General features: G+C 41.5%; 1 protein-coding gene and 1 long non-coding RNA gene across 2 annotated transcripts; both read right to left on the bottom strand.

The window, feature by feature from the left end:
* Positions 1 to 7,111, bottom strand: LOC140843987 (uncharacterized). The gene is made up of 2 exons (XM_073214837.1): positions 6,972 to 7,111; positions 1 to 1,899 (listed from the first exon to the last, which is right to left on the bottom strand). The coding sequence occupies exon 2, from the start codon at positions 1,836 to 1,838 to the stop codon at positions 63 to 65; it is 1,776 nt and encodes a 591-aa protein (XP_073070938.1). The 5' UTR covers positions 1,839 to 1,899; positions 6,972 to 7,111; the 3' UTR covers positions 1 to 62.
* A 2,571-nt stretch (positions 7,112 to 9,682) lies between these two features.
* LOC140843986 (uncharacterized) lies at positions 9,683 to 17,171 on the bottom strand. The gene is made up of 2 exons (XR_012122002.1): positions 15,075 to 17,171; positions 9,683 to 14,891 (listed from the first exon to the last, which is right to left on the bottom strand). It is a non-coding gene; the product is annotated as an uncharacterized lncRNA (long non-coding RNA).
* Between the last annotated feature and the right edge of the window lie 4,440 nt (positions 17,172 to 21,611).

Below are 21,611 nucleotides of genomic sequence, written 5' to 3'. Positions count from 1 at the left end.
CATTGAGGTACTCGGGCCTGGTGCAGTGCCACATGGGCTCAGGGTGCAAGAGCTACCTCAAGCTAAAGCCGAGCTTCCTTCTTAAGCATGTTGAGCCACACTTGGGGAGAGGCGCCAACGTCTATCGCCATTAGGGCTTGAGCAAGGATCACCTTGTCCTGCTTATGTTGGTTGCGGAGTCTGCATAACAACCAGAGTAAGAGCATGAGACCTCCAAGCAGGAACACGCCCATCCCAGCCATGCCCGCCCACTCCTTGACGTGGGAGAGAGCTCTGAGGAACCAGGAAGAGAGTCCTTCCGCTACGGAGATATCTAGACGGGTGGAGTTGATGTGGATAATTTCTCGCCGCAGCTCTTCTAGTGTCCCATCGAAGTCTTGGGACCAGTTTCCTGAAAGATACTGGGACAGGTCTCGTGACAGATTAGCTGCCCGTGTAAAATTTTTATATTGAATGCTAGTGATGCAGAGGGCACGATATTTCCGCTCACATCCCAACTGGGCCATTTGCCAGAGCACCTCCATTTGTTCCTCCACGAGATCTATGCGTTGATTGAGGATCATTATTCCTCCTTTCAGTTTGCCATCAAGTGTGGACTGTTGGTCCAGGGCAGAAGCTACTGAGGCTGCAAGGTTATTGAGCTCTGTAGCCGATTTGATGGAGGTGTCTAAAGCTATACCAGCGGCGGTGGCTGCGACCGCGGTCGCGGAGATCAGGAGCACTATGGCGGCTGTAACACCGAAATCGCGCCTTTCTCGAAACAGAGTCATGGTGTTAGGGGCGTCTACGGGAACAGGGACCCAACGGGGGATGCGGACTACCAAAGCATTGGTAAAGTTACGCGCATCCCAACACTGAGACAGAAAGCAGGTTTCATTGGAGCAGGAGTCAAAGCTACTATTGGATAAGATAAACAGAAATGGGGGGTATACGCATACTGGAGAAGGTGGAAAAAGGGAATTAGGTGACTCTGGACCTGATTTTGCTGAACACGTGTAGTTCTCGTTGTTATGGGTCATGATCATGTTCCAGTGTGCGCGCATGTGGTTATTCTCGCACCAAAAGGTGATATTTTTTACACCGATTCCCCCACCCTGGAGGGCGGAAAAGGGGGAGAGGTCAGTACACGAGCCATTGACTCCACACAGCATCCATTTATGGAAGGGGTTCATGCTCAGCTGCTGACGAAACTCGCCTTCGAGCACCTTTACTGGCCACCAAGCCTCATTGGCTGGCCATCCCTCCATATCTGGAGAGATGGTAAACTCCTGCCTCTCAGTTGCCCACGTTACTACAGTTGACTGACAGTCAGTCCAGGGCCACAGCTCTCCCTCATAGTCGCCCACACAATGGGAGGCATATTTGGGTTGACGAGGCCTGTCGGTGGAATTGTTCTTGGGAGAGTGTACAAATGTGCCATTGATCCAGAGAACCATCTGGTGGATAGTCATGTTCTTATAGGACGGGCTCCCTTCCTTATTAGGCCCTTCAAATTTAGCTGACATAACGGGGAGGCTACTGGCCTCTAGAATTATGTCACTGAACCATCCGTATTTCCTCCGTTTCAGGGAGATACAGCCAGCTAGATTCTGAGTGGTGAAGCATAATGACCCATTAGTTACGAAGGATCGGTTTTCTCCCAGGGGAGCTACTAGGGTGTCTTTAACTAGGTAGGGCAAGTTCATACTAGAGTTGGTGGTGAAAAAGCGGGGAAAAACGGCTGCATTGAAATGGACAGGCATAGGCTTAGGAAAGGCAGACAGGATTCCCCATCTCAATACTCCCTGAGTCGGGGTCTCCAGTGTCAGGAGCAGGGTCAGGAGGTATAGCGAAGTCATCTCCTTTGTTTAGGACTTTCCTCGTTAGGCGCTCCGGGATCCAGAAGGGATTTTCTTCACCCTGGGGGAAAACACACACAGCTCCCCTGGATCTGATTATGATTGGATCCGGGCCCTTCCATTGGTTAGATAACACGTCCTTCCATTTTACTAGTTCTTGTGGGTCTTTTGGCCACTGATTATGGCGATCCGCTGCTGTATGGCCTTGAGCATCCAGATTCAAAAAATTTATAGTGAAAAGTGCTAGGGCTATGGCAGTTTTTGGTGTGGGGGGTATATCTTCAATTCCCCCTTTTTGTTTAAGTAAATAGGATTTGAGCGTGCGGTTCGCGCGTTCCACAATCCCTTGACCCTGTGGGTTGTAGGGAAGGCCAGTGATATGTTTTATCCCCATGTGATGACAAAATTGAGCAAATTTTGTAGAGGTATAGGCTGGGCCATTGTCTGTTTTCAGAATCTGCGGTAACCCCCATGCGCTCCAAGCTTCAAGGCAGTGCTGGATGACATGGGAAGCTTTCTCTCCTGACAATGGGGAGGCAAAGATGACTCCTGAACAAGTATCCACGGATACATGTACATATTTCAGTTTCCCAAAAGACGAAATATGCGTCACATCCATTTGCCAAACTTGTAAAGGCCTAATACCTCTGGGATTGATCCCAACATGAGGTGCGGGAAGGAAGCTGCAGCAATGTTGGCAGCTAAGGACAATGTTCCTAGCTTTGGCCCTGGTTATGCTAAACCGCCTGCGCAGCGTTTCGGCAGTGACATGAAATTGTGTATGGAATTTTGAAGCTGTGGTGATAGGGTCTAGCAGGGGAAAGGCTATGCTTCTGGTTGCGAGGTCTGCCAGGTGGTTGCCTTGGGTCATAGGCCCGGGAAGGCCTGAATGTGCTCTGATATGAGTTATATACAAAGGAGATTGCCTATGAAGTAGTGCTGATTGTATCTGTTTGAACAAAGTGGCTACTGGGCTGGACGCTTTAATTAGCCCGGCCACTTCTAGAGATTTGACTGCATTAACTACATAACAGGAGTCAGACACAATATTTAAAGGTTCAGGAAAGATTTGTAGGACCTCTAAGACTATGCGACATTCCACTATTTGTGGAGTGTCAGGCGTGTAGCCTTTTGTCACAACTTTGCCATCATGGACATAGGCACCTGTGCCTGTCTTAGACCCGTCCGTGTAAACTGTTTTTCCATGAGGCAGCGGGGTTAGGCTAGTGACCCGAGGGAATACTAGGAGATGATTTTTGGCGAAGTTGATGAGGGGATGTTTAGGGAAATGATTATCAAAGGTTCCTGAGAAACTGTAAGCAAGTATGGCCCAATCATCGTTCATAGCACATAATACTTGTATCTGTTCTACGCTGTAAGGGGTTATAATTTTAGCTGGAGCCTCTCCGAAATGTGTCATGGAGGTTTTTACTCCTCTCAAAGCAAGTTTGGCCACGGCTGCTGGATAGTACTCTATTGTCCTAGCCTGAGAGGCTTGGGGATGAATCCAGATCAGTGGGCCGTGCTGCCATAAAACTGCTGTTGGCAGCTCCGGGGTGGGAAGCACACACAACTCAAAGGGTTCATTCGATTGCACTCTATTTAATTGTGCTGTCATCAAAGCCTGTTCTACTTTGCGAATGGCTTGTAATGCCTCAGGTGTGAGGGAGCGCGGTGACGTTAGTTGTGGGTCTCCTTCTAGGGTTTTAAATAGTGGAGTCAATTCAGTGGTGGGTATCTTTAAGTATGGGCGCAACCAATTAATATCCCCTAGGAGTTTTTGGAAGTCATTCAAATTTCGCAATTGATTATGTCTTATCTCAAGCTTTTGGGGGCAAATTACATCTGTGTAAATGGTTGCTCCTAGGAATTTGCTAACACTAGATTTTTGGACCTTCTTGCTTGCTATATTCAGTCTCCAATTTTCTAAGGATCTAGTGAGATCTATATATGCTTCTTCTATTTCCGCTGGTTGTGGGGAGCAAAGAAGGATGTCATCCATGTAATGGATGATCTTTAGCGTGGGATAGGTCTTACGAATTGGGTCTAGTGCTCGCTGAACGTACAGTTGACATATGGTGGGGCTATTTGCCATTCCTTGAGGGAGGACCTTCCACTGAAATCTGGCATCGGGTTGTTCATGGTTAATAGCTGGCAAAGTAAAAGCAAATCTTTCCCTGTCCTTGGAGCTTAGAGGTATAGAAAAGAAACAATCTTTAATATCTATTATGAGCACTTTCCATTCTTTGGGTAAGGCAGAGAGGAGTGGCAGTCCCCGTTGTACGGGTCCAAGCATTCTCATTTGAGCATTTACTGCTCTCAGATCATGAAGCAACCTCCATGATCCTGACCTTTTCCTGATTACAAATATGGGTGTGTTCCATGGGGACACAGAGGGTTCTAGGTGTCCCACTTGGAGCTGCTCTTGCACTAAGCAATGAGCTGCTTCTAATTTTTCAGAGGATAGGGGCCACTGAGGAACCCATACGGCCTCCTCTGTGAGCCAAGGTATGGGCATGGCATCTTCAATGGCCCCTATGAAAAACCCAGGCCGTGACGGTCATTCTTTACTTTGGGCAGGATGGGCTCTATGTGTCCCTGTTGGTGTTTCCCCAGCCCCTTGCCAGGGATGTATCCCATGTCCATCATCATGCCTTGGGCGGGGGTGGAGTATTCATTAATGAGTTTGAGGCCTAAGTCTCTCATGACATCCCTCCCCCATAAATTGACCGGTAGAGGGAGTACATAAGGGGTGACTGTACCCTCTTGTCCTTCAGGGGCTCGCCATTTCAATGGTTTGGCACTAATTGAAGGGCTTGACTCATATCCTAAACCTTGTAATGAATGTGAGGATTGGGTCACAGGCCACTTGGAGGGCCACCAGGTTGCAGAGATAATACTTTTATCTGCTCCAGTGTCTAGGATTCCCTCAAAGCTCTTTCCCTCTATTTGAAGAGTTAATTTTGGTCTGTCTGCTAAATCTAATACTATGAAGGCTGAATCCCAGTCAGAGGAGCCGAAGCCCCTTTCTCCCCTCTCCGTGTTGGTAGCAGGATAATTGGCGTGGAGACTAGGTAAAACTAAGAGCTGGGCTATGCGGTCTCCCGGGGATATAGGATAGACTCCTCTGGGAGCCGAACACATGATTTTTACCTGTCCTTCATAATCTTGATCTATGACTCCGGGATGAACTACCAGGCCTTTCAATGCAGCAGAAGAGCGCCCTAGGAGTAACCCAATGGTATTTGGTGGTAGGGGGCCTTTAAAGTCTGAAGGGATAGGCTGAACTCCCATCTGTGGAGTCAACACTATTCTGGTGGTGGCACGGATGTCCAATCCCATGGAACCTGAAGTGGCTCTCCTTGGGGGGCCTGGTTGTTCCCGAATGACACTTGCGTGCTGGTTGCCCCATATATTTGCGGGCCCTGGTGACGGGGGCCCCTCTGGGCGTTTTTTGGCAACTCTAAGGGTTTCCCTTCTATATCTTTAATAGACCGGCACTCATTAGCCCAATGCCTGCCTTTCTTACACTTAGGGCACAACTCAGGGGTCTTTTGGGTTGTTTGTTCTGAAGCTGGGCTCCTACACTCTCTCTTTATATGTCCTAATTTCCCGCATTGAAAGCATTTGATACTTCTGTTAGTGATCCTGGCTTGTTTGTGGCTCTGTAATATGGCCGCGGCTAGGCCCGCATTGGTGAGTGGCCCTCCTATTTCTCTACAGGCTTTCAACCAGGCATGTATCCCTTTTTGTTTCCAGGGTGTTATCGCCTGTCTGCATTCCTTGGTACATTGTTCAAATACTAATTGCTCCACTAGGGGCATTGCTTGTTCCTGATCTCCAAATATTCTGCCTGCGGCCTCCATCATACGAGCGACAAAGTCAGAAAATGGCTCACTCAGCCCCTGAATAATTTTTGTCAAATTGCCTGATACTTCTCCTTTGTTGGTGAGGGCTTTCCATGCCTTGGCGGTGCACGTGTTTATTTGTGCGTATACCTGTAAGGGGAAGGCGGTCTGGTCAGCTACCCACTGTCCTTGGCCCATCAGCATATCATATGACCACGCAGGCTGTCCTTCGGCCGCGTTTGCGCGTGCCTGGGTCATGCTGATATCATGCCACAATGCCTTCCATTCTATGTATTGCCCCATACTAGAAAGGCATGCCTTAGTTACATATTGCCAGTCTGCGGGTGTCATGGCTGTCTCTGTTAATCTCTCAACTTGTGCTATGGTATAGTTAGCACTGACTCCATAAGCCCGAACGGATTCTGCTAACTCCTTAACTTGTTTATGGCTCAGGGGCTGGTGAGAGCGTACGCCATTATCCTCAAATACAGGAAACATTTGTCTAATTGCCTGAAGAGTATCTGGGTGGCAAAAGGAGAGTGCGCCACTCACGTAAGGTGGCGGGGCAACGGGCGTCGGGGGACACCCTGCTTTCATTTTTTCCTTGGTCCGCTTTTCAACTTTGCTGGTTCCCTTACTTCTACACTCTGCGGTTTTATTTTCTTCCCCTTCCTCTGCGGACATTAATTCCTCCTCAGATTCCCTATTGGAGAGTTGGAGGTCCCTCAACTCTTTCCAGGGGTATTTACTATTTTCTCCGAGGCGATCGTCACTCGCTTCTCGGGGCTCTTTCGCTTTTGCCCTAGGCGGGCTTTCTCCCTCACTCTGAGGTTTCTTTACCTTCGTTTTTGTGGCCTTTTTTCGGCCGCGCGCGCTCTCTGTTTCCCGTTCCGTTTCTGACATGCTCTCTTGGATATCTGTCAATGCTCTCTGACCTTCTTTTATTACCTTTTCACATCTCTCATCTTGCAGACAAGCTCTAATCAGTTTCCAGAGGGGCCTGGTGCCTCCCCTCAGGCTACCCTCCTCCTCCTCTCTATCAAGATCTTTCCCCAGTTTGTCCCAGCTCGGGATTGAGAGGGACCCTGAACAAATGAACCAGGGGGCCACACGGTCTATCTCCTTCACAAAAGATCCTAAGACTTTGCTGGAGACCTTCAAGTTTCGCTCTTTGAGAGCTGTCTGCAGCGCCGTGACTAATGACGGTGCATTCCCCATGGTGCCTCCTTATTTACAGAGAACCATCAACCATCATCCTAAAAAGCAGGGGCCTCTCGGAACTTACCCCTCCGGGCTTTCTTCTGACCTGCAGTTCTGAATCCTCTCCAGATGTCTGAAGGGTCCTCCCTGTGCCGGTGATGTTCTGGTTCCCGGGATTCGGCACCACTTGTCGCGTGCCCTGTCCTCGCCGGCAAGAACAGCATGCAACAACAGCAGGATTCTTCTTCAGAAAGCTTTATTCTTCAGCTCTTTGTGAAACAAATGAGTTGGGCAGGACCCAGAGGGGAAGGAGAGGCTTGCTTATATAGTTCTCATGCTCTGACCTGGTTGTTGCGGCTCCATATGCCTTATTAGCATAACCATTTGGTGGGTCTCATTGGTCCTTATGCCAAGGCGCAATTAGCATGTAGTTTAGTGGTGTGGGATGATTTGTCATTAGGAAGTTCGGGGCCTTCCGGCTGCCCTGCATTGGGCGCTATTTTCTGAGCGCGGCTGCCAACATGTCATGACTTTACGGGGTGAATAATACAACGTTTAAAGAGGTAGTGTAAATGAAAGGAACTGAATATGCTATATAGGAAAGAAAGTACTTCAATTAAGTCCTAATGCCTGGTTCTTCCATTATTACAAATATATAAATGACTTAAATGCCCCTATCTGAGAAAAGCGTATTTTTTCCCTTAGATGTGGTAAACGCATAGTGCCTCTGGGTTCTCCAGATATTTAGTAAAACTAAAATCAAAAATATATACTCCATTTTATTTCCCTTGGACACAAATAAGTCCCTCCCATCATGTTTGGCTATTAGCAATGCATCATCTCTCTCTTTCTGCTCATATCCATTGGCGGACTTGCCCTATGAGCCATACTTACTTTAAAGGTGGTTATACAATTCTCTCAGGAGTCCCAAGGGTCAATACACAAAACTAACCCTAGCCAATGGAACATTTTTGCAATGCCTAAGAACACAGAATGTGGAAACTAGTCGTGGTTAAGAGATCACCTAGGGCCAGAGTGCCTGGATTAGAATCCTGGCTCCATCATTCAATAACTGGGCAATTTTGGGGCAAATTACTTAATTTCCATGGGCCTCAGTTTCTCTTCTATAAAACAGGGAAAATAATGACACCTATTATGCACAACTGTTATAAAAACTCAAAGAAATTATTCCCTTAAGCAAACACTACAGATCCACAGGCACATGAAAAGCATTCAATAAAAATGTTATGTAAAACAGCTCAACTCCTCTCTGGCTTGGCAGCTCGTTACTCAAAGGTTGAGATGATTGATAATACTGTGCTACGTATTCTGAGTTTTCAACCTTTACATCACTTTTCAAAGTGAAACATATTAAGCCACTAAAAACAAATTCAGAAAAATTGGAAGATCTTTCTATTTATTTTTATAACTTTGAAGAAAGTTCAGCTACTAAATATAATGATTTGAAAAAACAGATTTTTTCTGAAACTCGATTTAAGACTATTTTAATACGAAAGAATAATAGTAGCCAACATTTGTGTACCTGCCACTTGGTATGCACTTGATATAAGTTATCTCATTTAATCTTCACAAAACTAAAGGAGAGACAAGTACTCTCAGTAACTGAGTTTTATAGATAAGGACAACTTGGGTTGAAAGAGGTTACAAAACAAATCTCTAGGTCATAGGGTTGGCAAGCAGTTGACCTGAGTATTCACTGAATCCATCTGACTCCATGTAACCTTAGGTAAAGTACTTATTTAGTTTCTAGGCCTCAAGTCTTTCCATCTGCAAAATACAGATAATTACAATACCTTCTTCACAGAATCTTCATAATGTGAAAATGGGTCAGTATATGCAGACTACCAGAATAGCATCTAGCACTGTATTAGTTATGGTAATTCTGGCCAAGTTGAGGGCATTGGTGACCAAGATTTCTGTGGAAGAAATGACCTATCAGAAATGGCAGTGACAGTGTGGGAAAAATCCCATCTCACTTACCTCATAAATGGTCACACACACTACAGACTGACAGAGGAGGGTTTACATTCACCATAAGCCCACCAGTGTGGACAATGAAGATCAGGACTCATTTGTCAGCATGTGTAAGAGACCCTTTGAACCCTCAAGAGCCTTGTAGTGGCTACAAGGTGTGGAAGAATATGTACTTTTTCAATAGACTGGATTGAACCAAAGAAATTTTGGTGTAAGTATAATATGGTCTGAGGACATCTGGGTCACAGATATTTTATGACAGCTTAATCAATCCTACTAAAGAAGAATTCATCCATCTCCTTTATGTAAGCTTATTGCCAGAATGTACCAGCTATCCAAGATGAAGAATTAAACGCAGTCCCAAGGAACAGCAGAGCATTACTAAGCCCAGTATATATAACCCAAAAAGCCAGCAGCATTGCTTATGGGATTATGTTTAGTCTGAAAGGACACCATTAGAGATAATGTAAAACATCAAATGGCCTGAAGTGGCAGTGAAATTATTCAACTCTTGGACTGGAGGAGCTCTTAATCAGGGCCCCTGGAATGCTGCAGCAATTTAATAAGTTTAAATTGGTTTCACTTGGATAGATCCAGATTTGTGTTGCAGATGTTATCCCACTCAAATCTCCATGCAGGTTCATTAAAAAGGGGAACATGCCTAAGGAATCTGTAGAAATTTAAAAAGAAATTAACTCGAAAGCTTGAGTCAGGAAAAGGAGATATGTTTCAGATAGAAAAGTTTACCAGAATAAGCTTGTCAGTGTGTTGATTTTAGACAAAATAAAAATATCAGTAATAGTGAAGATTATTGGATTTTGTTTTATTAAATTTACTAAATTATAACAAGCTAACATAAATATGTTAAGTACATACACTTGAAACAAAATAAAAATCAATATTTAAAATTAGTAAATGGAACTAGATTCAGTAAAGATGCACACACAGTAAGAAATGTATAGAGTGTACATGTAATTTAAAAACTTAGTCTTTTGTGCAAAAAAGAGACCAGGTGATTTTTAGGGGTTAGGGGTTCTGCACAAGCAATCTCGGCTCTTTAAGCTGTAGAACAAAAACAAGTCACATCTATACTTCTAAACTAAAATAGGATTTTAAGTGCCTATCACCATGTGTAAAGTCACTCATCTCACCTCCAAGTGGAGAACACTGAGCAGGGCAACAATCAGGTGCTTGATTATTCATCAGCATTGCCAATGTTTTTACAAAGTAGGAAATACACTGAGGAGTTGCCCATATTTTTTCACTTTCACAAGGGCATTTGCTAAGTGCCTATTAAATGAATATAACTAAACATGGTTTATGTGTGGGAATTGTGCATAAATACATCAAAATTCAAATCACCACTCGATTCAACCCAAAAAATCCAGCAGGTGGCCTGAAGAACATTTAAGAACAACTAATCTACTAAGCAACCTCTACCACCAGCTAAACAACATTCAGTGAGAACCTTAATTATGTGCAGGTGCAGATGACTGTGTTGGATTCCCCTGAGGAAGGCGCCGCCCCAAATCACTCACCAAAGACGTTTCTTGATGCAACAAGCAAGAGGAATTTATTCAGAAGCCAACTAGTTGGGGTCCAAGTCAGCCCGTCGCAGCGGGTCTCAACGAGGACCCCAAGCACTTCTAACTAAGGGGTTATATAGGATTTCCGAGGCATTCAGCCCTAAAGGATTACCATGGTTACAGATTAGATAACAATTCTACAAAGGCAGTAATTTTTCAAACCTATGATTTCTGGGTTGGTGCCACGTCCTGGGGGTGTAGCAAGATAGGATCATTCTCTTACTGCTAGGGTGATTTAGCAAGGTAGGGTCGGCATTTATGATTAACTAACCGAGAGGTTAGCGCTGCCAGCAGTCATGATTGATTAACTTGTTTTTCCAGAGGAGTTACCTGGTTTCAGTTGTTCCCTCTGAGTCATATATCAGAATGGCTTTTTGGGCTTCAAGATGGCCACTCTTAGGCTAACTTATTTCTCAGGGAGGTTGGGGTCCTACATTCCCCACTTCTTTTTCTGAACATTCTAATCATGGAATGTTGGTTTCTTCTTGTTGTGTGAGGGTATGATACTGTTGTCTCAGCATTAGCACCTGCACAGCACTTACTCTTTCTCTAATAAAGGTTATTACTCGATTTAAAATGCAGGGACCTAAGGTGAGGAGCAATATTAAAATAAGCAGGGGTCCTGCCAAAGTGGATATTAGAGTTGTAAGCCATGGGGATCTAGAAAACCAGGATTCAAACAGGCTCTGGTTAGCTTCTCATTCTCGCTTTCGCTGATCTAATCTTTCTCTTAATTTAGACATTGAGTCTCTTACTACTCCAGTATGGTCTGCATAGAAGCAGCACTCTTCCTTTAGAGCTGCACACAATCCACTTTCTTTTAGAAATAGTAAATCTAACCCTCGTCTATTTTGCAGCACTACTTCAGAGAGAGAGGTTAGGGACTTTTCACGTTTAGAAATAGACTGTTCTATAGTTCTCAAATCTTCATCGATAGCTATTCTTAGTCCTTCGTAATGTTGGTTTCCTTGTATAATTGCAGCTGCCCCTAGTCCTACTCCGGCTGCGACTCCTACTCTTAGTAATACAGCTAGAGTGAGTGAGACTGGCTCTCTTTTATACCTTAGTTTAGGTTCTAATTCTGCCACGAATGATAAGTCATCATGATACATTAGTCTGGGTACTAACTGGACCATGATACAGAAATCACGGGAGGAGTTGAAGGCAGAAGTAGAGACACATAGGGTCACTCCAGTGTTACAAGCCCACCATCCCTTGGGAGGAGGGATTAAATATCTGTTTTTACCAGGGAAGGCTATGGGTATGGTCTCATTCTTTCTTCTACAGATAGAGACTCTAGCTGCTGCTAGGGAAAAGGGGCGATGACCGCTCTGGCTGCTTCGTGCTGAGAAGGGGGCACAGTAAAGGGTGCAGCTAGGTCTCCATCACTGGTCAGTTGAGAGGGCTTCAGAAGGCTGGCGCTTCCATTCTGGGTTTCATTTTTATTACTATTTGCAGTTTTGTGGCTTCTAGGCAAGATAAAACAAATTGTGTTATTAGGTTATGTAGCAACATCTGGAATTGGATTTTTTATTCTGGAAGGAGGCTACATTATTGAAACGATACTTCTCTCTAAAATCACTCTCATTTTTACTAGAAGTAACTAGGTTAAGAAAATAATTAACAGCTGGCTTGATTATTTGCACAGGTGCAGCAAGAAGAGCAATTGATTACACAGGCTCTTTTAAATATGCTTTGCTGGAACTTTTTGTAAGGAATTTCAGATTGAACTTCTAAAGGCCTCCTGAGGCCAGACAGCCAAGCCAGACTTGCAATCAGGCTTTACCTGCAGTACCTGTAGATTTGGATGAATTCTTCTCTTCTCGAGGTCTCTGCACCTGCCAGGAAGTGACCTTCTTTACTCACCTGGTAAGGCTGCTGGGAACTCTGTAAGCAAGGTACCAGGCCAGTTCTTCCAAGGGGCTTTGTTGGCTTTATAAAGTCAATCTTAGTTCTTTAAAGTTGTTCACATCTGAGTCTATGCACATGTCTCTCAGGTATGACATTCCAGTCAAAGCCCTGGTAGTATAACCAGTGTTCTTAAGTAGTCTTCTCACAAGGAAAGCAGATTCTTATTGAACTCATGCAAATAAACATACTGCCATGGAATACAAAAACAGTCACTGAAAGTTTTTAAACTCTGGAGGGATCAAGTAGAGAGAAGGATGTTTCAATTCTGCTCATAAAGATAGTCATTTACTAAACTGTTGTCAGTTTAAGAGAACAAGGTTAAAACACTTTACCAGCAACATTTGAAACAAAAAGACACAAAATCATTTTCTTTAGTTTATGTAATCTTCTGTAACTAATACCTGTTCTGCTGAAATCTAGTTCTTTACCAGTTTAGGGATAATACTATAAATGACAAAAGACTTACAAATGACAATGGTTAAAGATCTGATGAGAGCTTACTGTAAAACAGTTGACATAAGGAAATTCTGATATTTCTGTAATACAAAACATTCAGTAACAAAGTTTATCCTCATTCTCTTTGACAGTGCTTTCCTGGTAAATAAATATATATATATATATCAGATAAATAAGCCAAATTAGTCAAATACTTTCTCTAGTGAGAAAAAATTCTTCTGACATGTTCCAGGGGCCCTCTGGAAAATATCAGAGTTAACTAGAGGTAAAAGCACCTTTTTGCATTTAATTTTTTTAGAACTATCATTACACATTTATTGTCTATATACTCAGCACAGTAAACGAGATATCTTAAAAAGTGGGGCAGCAGGGGAGACTGCTGCTGTCAATTTTTAAAGACAACATACAGAAAGTCAAACTAATTCTAGGTTACTAAGCATTCTTGAGAGAATGGTAGCAGATGGTAGATTCTTCTGCTTTCATCTTCAGGAGGGGAAAAAAGCTACAATAAGAATTCATATTTAGCTGAAAGAACTGTCTAAACTCAAGGCAGAGTATAATATCACCAGGCATACAAAAGACCTGTTAGAGATACATACAAAGAATGAATATGGCTATAGTCAAATTCAACTTAAAAGTTTAAGCAGAATCTCAAATTTAAATGTCTCTTTCTTTCACACAGATATTCAGATATGACCAGAAATATGATTTGAGATGAAAGAGATCAGGCATTTTACTTCTTCATTTAGGGACTGAGAAATGATGACCTTTGGCTTACAATCAATAGCTTACAAACAGTGAAAATAATAAGAACATAACTCAGCATAAGTGTCTAAGACCAGATACAAAAAAGCAGAGAAAGTGCTTAAGTTTACAGGTCTTCCCTGAAAGCTTCAAGAATGTTTTACTCTTTAATAGTAGATATAAGCTGCTATGCAAATTCTATTAAAAGCTCTAAGATTATTTGCATTAAAAAATATGGAGAGTCCCCCATGTTTTTTTTTTAAAACATACAGCATATAAATTAAACAAGAAGACCTGGTGGTTCTCAAAAAATCTATTACAACTTTTCTCAAAAGTGGTCACACGTTCGTCTATCTAAACCTTTACAGTGAAACCTGTTTTTCTGGGAGAAACATAATCTTGTCCAGATTCTACAGTTTAATAAATTTTGGTTTGTTAACTAAGTGCATTTAATCAGCTGAAAAAAGCTTTGTTACTATTCTGCTTAGGAATTCAATTTTTCAGGCCATGCAATCATTTTTAATAACAAAATATTTCAAAGGCAAATAAAGGTTATACAGTTGTTAACAAACTTTAGCTTTTAGTCTCTTTAACATTACGATTTCATGGCAACTCACTGAGACTTTAAGCATGAGAAACTGCTGTGATCTTTCAACATAGAGAAATGCCCTCTCTATCACTTTAAGCAGTTCTAACCAGAACTCAAAACTATTAGAAACTTCAAGCTCCAGTGAACACTGAGAAGCAGGACACTGCAAACTGTCAAACCAACATTTCCTAGACTGACAAACTTACGAACACATTCTACAATTTCTGCAACCATGAGCTTCACAGCACAATCTCCCAGCAAACACAGAGCACATCTTCTCAACTTAACAAAACTCTAAGGCCTTAAGTTACTACAAAGATTCTCAGGCTGCAGGTAGGCATACACACTGCAACACACAATTAAAAAGGTGTTCACTTGCCACACTTACCCAGTTCACCTACCTGCAACAACTATGCTAGCCTACTCACAAGACCCCCACTGAACACTAGACAAAGCCAAGCTTCTAAGCATTCTATTCTTAAAAGATTTAGCAGATAACATGACTCAAATGACTCTAGGTAAACTCAGGCAGCCGACAACTACCAGGACATGCCCGCCTCAGGCAAACTCAAATTAGCATTAATGCTTAACACTTTTTTACCAGGTTTTCTGGAAGTTTTAGAACACTCAATTTTCACAAGCGCTTGTCTTTAAATCAATTTCATTAATACCATCCGGAGGTAGAAAGATATATTCATTTACACACTTACGGGGTTGTCTGAGTCTGTCCCATTGTCAGTATAACAATTATTAGGCACATGAAAGACACAAAAAACAGAGACACACACAGATTAGACACACAGCGGCTGCTTTTTGTTTTTTCTCAGATTTTCAAACAGAAACCGAAAGGAATCAGAGGGTTGATATTCCTGGCGCCTGAAAATCAACCCTATCTCATCAGATTCACCTTGCCAGAAAAACAGACGGAGGCTACCAGGCGTCCCTGGCCTCCCAACCTCCCCGAGGCGTCCCCCAGGGTTGCAGCCTGCGGTGCTCCAGTACGTCTACCGACCGCAGACTCGACCCCTTTATGGGATCGGGACAGCTGCCAGACAGTGGGTACCCCTTTTCAGAATTCTGACCGGTCTCACTGAAAAACAGAAGACAGAACACAGACAACTCAAGGCGCCACTAATCTTACCTCTTCCTCCAAGAGCGACTTCGGGAGTGAAGCGGGGTGAGCGCATGATCCCGGACGAGCCCCCAAATGTTGGATTCCCCTGAGGAAGGCGCCGCCCCAAATCACTCACCAAAGACGTTTCTTGATGCAACAAGCAAGAGGAATTTATTCAGAAGCCAACTAGTTGGGGTCCAAGTCAGCCCGTCGCAGCGGGTCTCAACGAGGACCCCAAGCACTTCTAACTAAGGGGTTATATAGGATTTCCGAGGCATTCAGCCCTAAAGGATTACCATGGTTACAGATTAGATAACAATTCTACAAAGGCAGTAATTTTTCAAACCTATGATTTCTGGGTTGGTGCCACGTCCTGGGGGTGTAGCAAGATAGGATCATTCTCTTACTGCTAGGGTGATTTAGCAAGGTAGGGTCGGCATTTATGATTAACTAACCGAGAGGTTAGCGCTGCCAGCAGTCATGATTGATTAACTTGTTTTTCCAGAGGAGTTACCTGGTTTCAGTTGTTCCCTCTGAGTCATATATCAGAATGGCTTTTTGGGCTTCAAGATGGCCACTCTTAGGCTAACTTATTTCTCAGGGAGGTTGGGGTCCTACAACTGTACCCTATTACAGTTAAATGGACACATCCACAATATTAAATACATGTAATTTTGAAGCTGAGCATAGAAGGAAAGGAAATTAACCTTTATTCAACTAAGGCTCTGAGATAAAATAACTTACTCCACATCACAGATGACTATGATAGGTGGAGTTTTAATTTAGATCAGTCTGATACCAGAATCCACCCTATCTTTCCACTGTATAGACCCCACTGAATCTACATTGAAATATGCCTCTTGAACCTTGACTCACTTCTCCCTTCTGGCTGCTTGTTCAAATCTCCTAACACTCTAGTTGCCCCCACTAACTATAACTATACTTTGTAAAGTACAGCTATGGGCTTCCACATTCATGATGGTATAGTATAAAATTATCTACCTCCTTCTCCTCTCAAAAATCACAAAAATCAGGAACCTAGCACAGGAATGCAAACCTGTGTTTGAAAAATCTTCTAGCTGGCATTTGTGACCCACAAATGCAAAGTATGAAGATGGAAAGAATACTGGGAGGAGGTGAACTCACTTGGCATAAAGGAGGAAGAGGGATCCTGAGTGCCCGGGCAGTCAGAAAAATCTCACTGGAGAAATTCACTAGCTGCATTGAGGCCGATGGAAATGCAGACCGCAAGCTCCCGAGGACAGCCAGGGCTGCTGCACAGACTTGGGAGCCGCCCACACACCAATGAGACAATGTGTGAGAGGGGGACAAGGCACAACAGATAGGACAAATAGCGCTCAAGAATTTAAAATTAATTATAACATTAATCACAATAACTTAAAAATGAGAACTTAGTGCCAGGCACTGGGCTAACCACCTCACATCCATTTCTCTTTATTTCTGTCAAAAGCCACATTGATTCAGATACTTCCTGCCAAAAGCCAGTATCTGTTCAGATATTGCTGTTCTGATTTTACTGATGAGAACACTGAAAACTACACGGTAACTTTTTATAGTTGCTATTATTATCTTTCTGAACTACAGCTGGAATATCCTTATATGCCACTCAGGTTGTGGTGTATGTTATGCTGCCGGAGAGAGAAGGCATGTGAGTGTCAATTGGCCAACCAACTGCGAGGGGTGGATCCAGGCAAGCACAGGTGGGCTGCAGCTCAGTAAACCTGGAAAACGAAGGAAGAGGTTGTCTTCAGATGAGAAGGATTTGAGCATGTCCAGACTCCCCTCAGTGTGTGGTGGTGACCTGTCCTTCAGGAACAGGGCTTTCATAAATAGCTACACGAGTACAGAAAGGAGCTGAACAAAGAGAATGTCAAGAAACAACTATGTAGATTAAAGTGGGCTAGGCAGAGGGTGGGTGGGAGGAATATACCACAACCGAAAGTAGAACAGCTGCTTTTGTTGAGAAGAGATTGTTTTCTCTGTCAAAGCCAAATGAATTTCTTTTAGAGGAAGTTCTAAAAATAAATGTACTTACGTGGTGCAGACTTTGAATCTTTCTGTGTATTTCTACTCAGAGATAGTGAATGTTGTTGAGGATTTAGCATGTCAGAAGAGATTGGCAATTCATATACACAGATCAAAGCTACACACTATCACCCTCTCTCCGGACATGAGTCGAATGAAATGCATTGATAATAAGTTGGACAAATTTGGAGAGGAGTGATGTTATCACAAATATGAACTAGCACAGCCTCAGACACCCCGAGAGGCCAGTAGGAAGGCTTCACCTGCTTGGCCTTCCCTCCCCTGCCCTTTCTGCTTCCTCTTCTTCATTCAGTACACACACCATTTATTTTCTTCACTATTCATCAGACCTGCTTTCAAGAGAGGATCAATGATTCATAATTTTTCCTCAAAAAAGCCAACTATTTGACCAAATACAAAAGATTCCTGAGGGGGAAAAAGGAGTTAATCCATGTAGAATTAGCCAAAGTGTAATAATCATGAATCACCTTGTCACCTGAAATGCAGAAGATCCACTGGTTCAAACATTTGGTGTAAGTGGAGATTGTGTGAAAGATGGTTAGTTGTCCATCAAAAACTGGAGCTTCCACTTCCACAGGGAGGCAAAACCTAAGCACAGACTCTTTTATCCATGTATGTCATCCCTTACATTGAGGTTAACCACAGAACTAGATTTCACTGACAGAATATGAGAAGCAGTGATATATGCAACTTAGGGGCCAAAGTTTATAAGAAAATGATAGTGGACTCCCAGAGGCTGCCCACCAACCAGAAACACTGGCATTTGGCATTGACTAAGCCACAGAAATTTTGTTTTTGATGTTTTTCTTCTTTCAGTAGCATCACAATGCTTTCTAAAGTTATGATGTCATTTGTTTTGGGTTCTGTTTTTTTTCTTTTTTAAGAAAAAGGTTTGACTGCTATAAGCATAATCTATCTCTAAAAGTATCTCTGGGCAGGAAAATTCTAGATGATATAAACATTTAAACATTCTTACAGAAAAATAAATCAACATGTATTGATTACTTGCCATTGCTAAGTATTGCTCTAAGGATTTTCGATCTATTATCTCATCATCTATTATCTCTCCCAACACTAATCCAATATACCAAGTACTATTATTATCTCCAGTAAAAAATGGGTAAATTGTGATGAAAGACACTAAATTATTTGCTTGTGATTACCCAACACATCTTTACCATCAAACTTTAACACCTCTGTACACAAAAGCATAGCTCTCAAACTATATACTCCCTTTGTACTGGGTAGCAGCACTATATCTTTAGAAATAAAACAAGCTTTTACAATATGAGTCAACTTGCCATTGACTTTAAACAAGTATCTGAATTTCTCAGACAAAAAGCATAATCAAGTGGAAAATGAGTAATTTTTAATCTCTCAGGGCTTTTATAAACCTCATTATCTGACAAATAAATAGCCTATGACAGTGTTATTTTGATCTCTTTTCCCTTAGAAGTTCAGATTAAAGAAATTTCAGTTTGAATAAGGTCATTCCATAGCAATATAGCAGCAAAGGTCTTTCAGGCTAAGTAGATCAGCATCCAAAAAAGTACCTCCGTAACTCAATTTAGACAACTATCCTGGGAAGCCTGATCTTCATAAGAAGGAGGTTTCAGAATATAACCTAGGAAAATAAAATGTTTTGAGTAGAAATCAGCAAGTAAGCACCACATTGTGTCACTTGTTTCTTTTTATTCTTGCTCCTATTTTATTTCCTGGTTTATTCTTTTCTCACATCATGCTATTATTTCAGTACAGCTATTTCTTTTGATAAAAGTCTCCAATGAATCCCTGAAGAGTCTTTAATTTCTTGGTGTGCTTTGTATATTTGCAACCTTATTGCATTTTCTGAGTTACAAACATTAACTACCTCTAGGGCACTGGCTCTTAAACTTTAACATGTATAAAACACGTATTTTAACACATATAAAAATCATCTAAGGAACTTATTAAAATGTAGATTGTTGAGTTCTAGACAAAATATTCTGATATTTATGTGTGTAACAAATTAATTTCAATTAGGTGGATTGAATCAGACTTTGAGAAAGGAACTTTGCAAGCTAGTCTACTCTAATTTAATTGCAATAAAGACTACACAACCTAAAATGTAAATTCTCACATCTAAACACATTCCATAAATACTGACAGGTTAATCTTTCTCTTTTTCCTTCAACATTTTGCTATGTTCATTTTTAAGTAAAGAAAATACATTATATCCCTCAATAGTCCTTTTGTGAACTCTTGATCAGGTTGGATACAGGAAATGTAATCCCTGAAATTACTGTAAATTTACTACCTGTTTCTATGGATACACCTACATATTTTTACATTTTCATTGTAGGTCATATGAATAGCCAAGAGGAATATATGGATATAATTCTATGTGGAACAAGAGAAATTATAAATAAGTAAATATTTCTTATATTAAACAAGAGAGGATTAGAACTGAAATGTATATTAGGAATAATTCAATACAATCCTGGTCAAGGAGGATATGTCATTTATACAGAAATACTTTCATAAAGCTCATAGTAAATTAGAAAGCTGTGAGTTAAAAATCACTAACTTGGAATTGGGAGGCTTAATCAGACATACAACCTGAATTCAATTAAACTAGTTTAGATAGATATATAGATGGATATGTGTATCCATGTATACACATTAGTGAAAAACCTACTTTCCATAAAATCAGATTTGTTCATATTTATAATCTTCCCCAAAGTCAATATGTTTCCAAAGAGTTCATTATAGTCAAGATGATTTATTTTATCTCAGATTCAATAATTTAGTGTCTACTGCTCAGTCTTTGGGGAATAACATAGCAAGCATAGCTGAAGGTTAAAGAGAGGAATTTTTGTGTGCTTAGGGCTCGTATGAAGCATGTAAACACCTAAGGAAGGTTTTGGACAGATTATTTTTAAAATATTTTTTGAATCTGTATTTAGAAAAAAGGCTGTCTGCTACCTTGGGAAAAGAAAGAATTAAGAAAATACTTTTTGTTCATTATTTCAAAAAACTAAGTTAAACTTTCTCCCAAACTTTTTTCCCACTGAAAGAAAAAAAGTCTGCAGTCCCTGGACCAATTTTCCTTTTCAGAATGGCCACCTGGCCACTATTTATTTCACTTAAGTGAAAACACACAAACTCAAAGGGTTTATTAATATTCTTTCAGTCACATATACTCTGCTCCCTCGGAGAATTTCTATTAACTATGACTTTTTCTCTATCTCCTTAGATTACCAATGGTACCACGGCATTCCAATGACACATTAAAGATCTTTATAAATGGAAATTTCAGGGAACTTCCCCCAGCCCACCCATTAATATAGCATCAAATATCTTAGCCAGAGTATTATTGAATATATGGGTTCCAATTTGTTAGTGAGGCAAGTAAAAAGGTAATGGACTAGGAAAAATAGTAATAGAAACTGGTAAGTGGTATAGTAGGTAAAAGAGACAAAATAAGGAAGTAAGAGTATGGACATGATGGGATACTTTCTCTAATAGCTAGTTAATTTCCTGAGTTCTTGATTTATACCTCAATTATGGCTTGCATAAATTCTGGCCAGTAATAATGTTATTTCTGTACTTATCTGTTATTTCAAATTGTAAGGAATTTAAAAACAAAGGCAGCTTCTTATTTATCTCTGCATCCTCCTCAGTTTTGAAAAATGTATATATTGTATATAGGACAGTGTTGACTGAACACAAATAAGACTGAAGGTAAAGAGGAATTTCTGCAGTTCAAGATCTTTAAAAGTGTAGACACCACACAAACTGATTAAAATGAAAGGATGGTGATGAAAGTGAATGGCTGATTTTTGAAATTGAGTTTGGGGAGTCTGAGGAACTCTAAGGACAGGGCATTAAGGACTTAATATTAAGGATTCTTAATTACTGAAAGAATGTACAAGGTTGGAGTCATACAGAAATCAGATATGTTTAATGTATTGAAATAAGGTAAAGCTAAAATATAGATGTTGATAAACACTAGTCATTAGAAAAGGGAAAAGTGGCTGGTCAGATGGCATGGACCCTCAGGAAAGAGGATCTGGTTACTGATGGTGGTATATCAACGGTCTGGAAGTAACAGCAGAGAGTGTGAAATTTACTGACATCACCTTAGTTGTACAAGATTTTAAGATTCTTTAATAGGAATTCTTTAATGGGAAGACACAACATACTGATACTTGAATAGATGAAACACAGAACACCTTGTTGTTTATAGCTCTTCAGTAGAGAAGCCTGACAGTCGTGGCTACA

Source organism: Manis javanica, chromosome 10, assembly GCF_040802235.1.
Source record: "Manis javanica isolate MJ-LG chromosome 10, MJ_LKY, whole genome shotgun sequence".
Lineage (NCBI taxonomy): Eukaryota > Metazoa > Chordata > Mammalia > Pholidota > Manidae > Manis > Manis javanica.
Note: the sequence above shows the minus strand (reverse complement) of the source record. Positions and strands in the feature narration are given on the sequence as shown.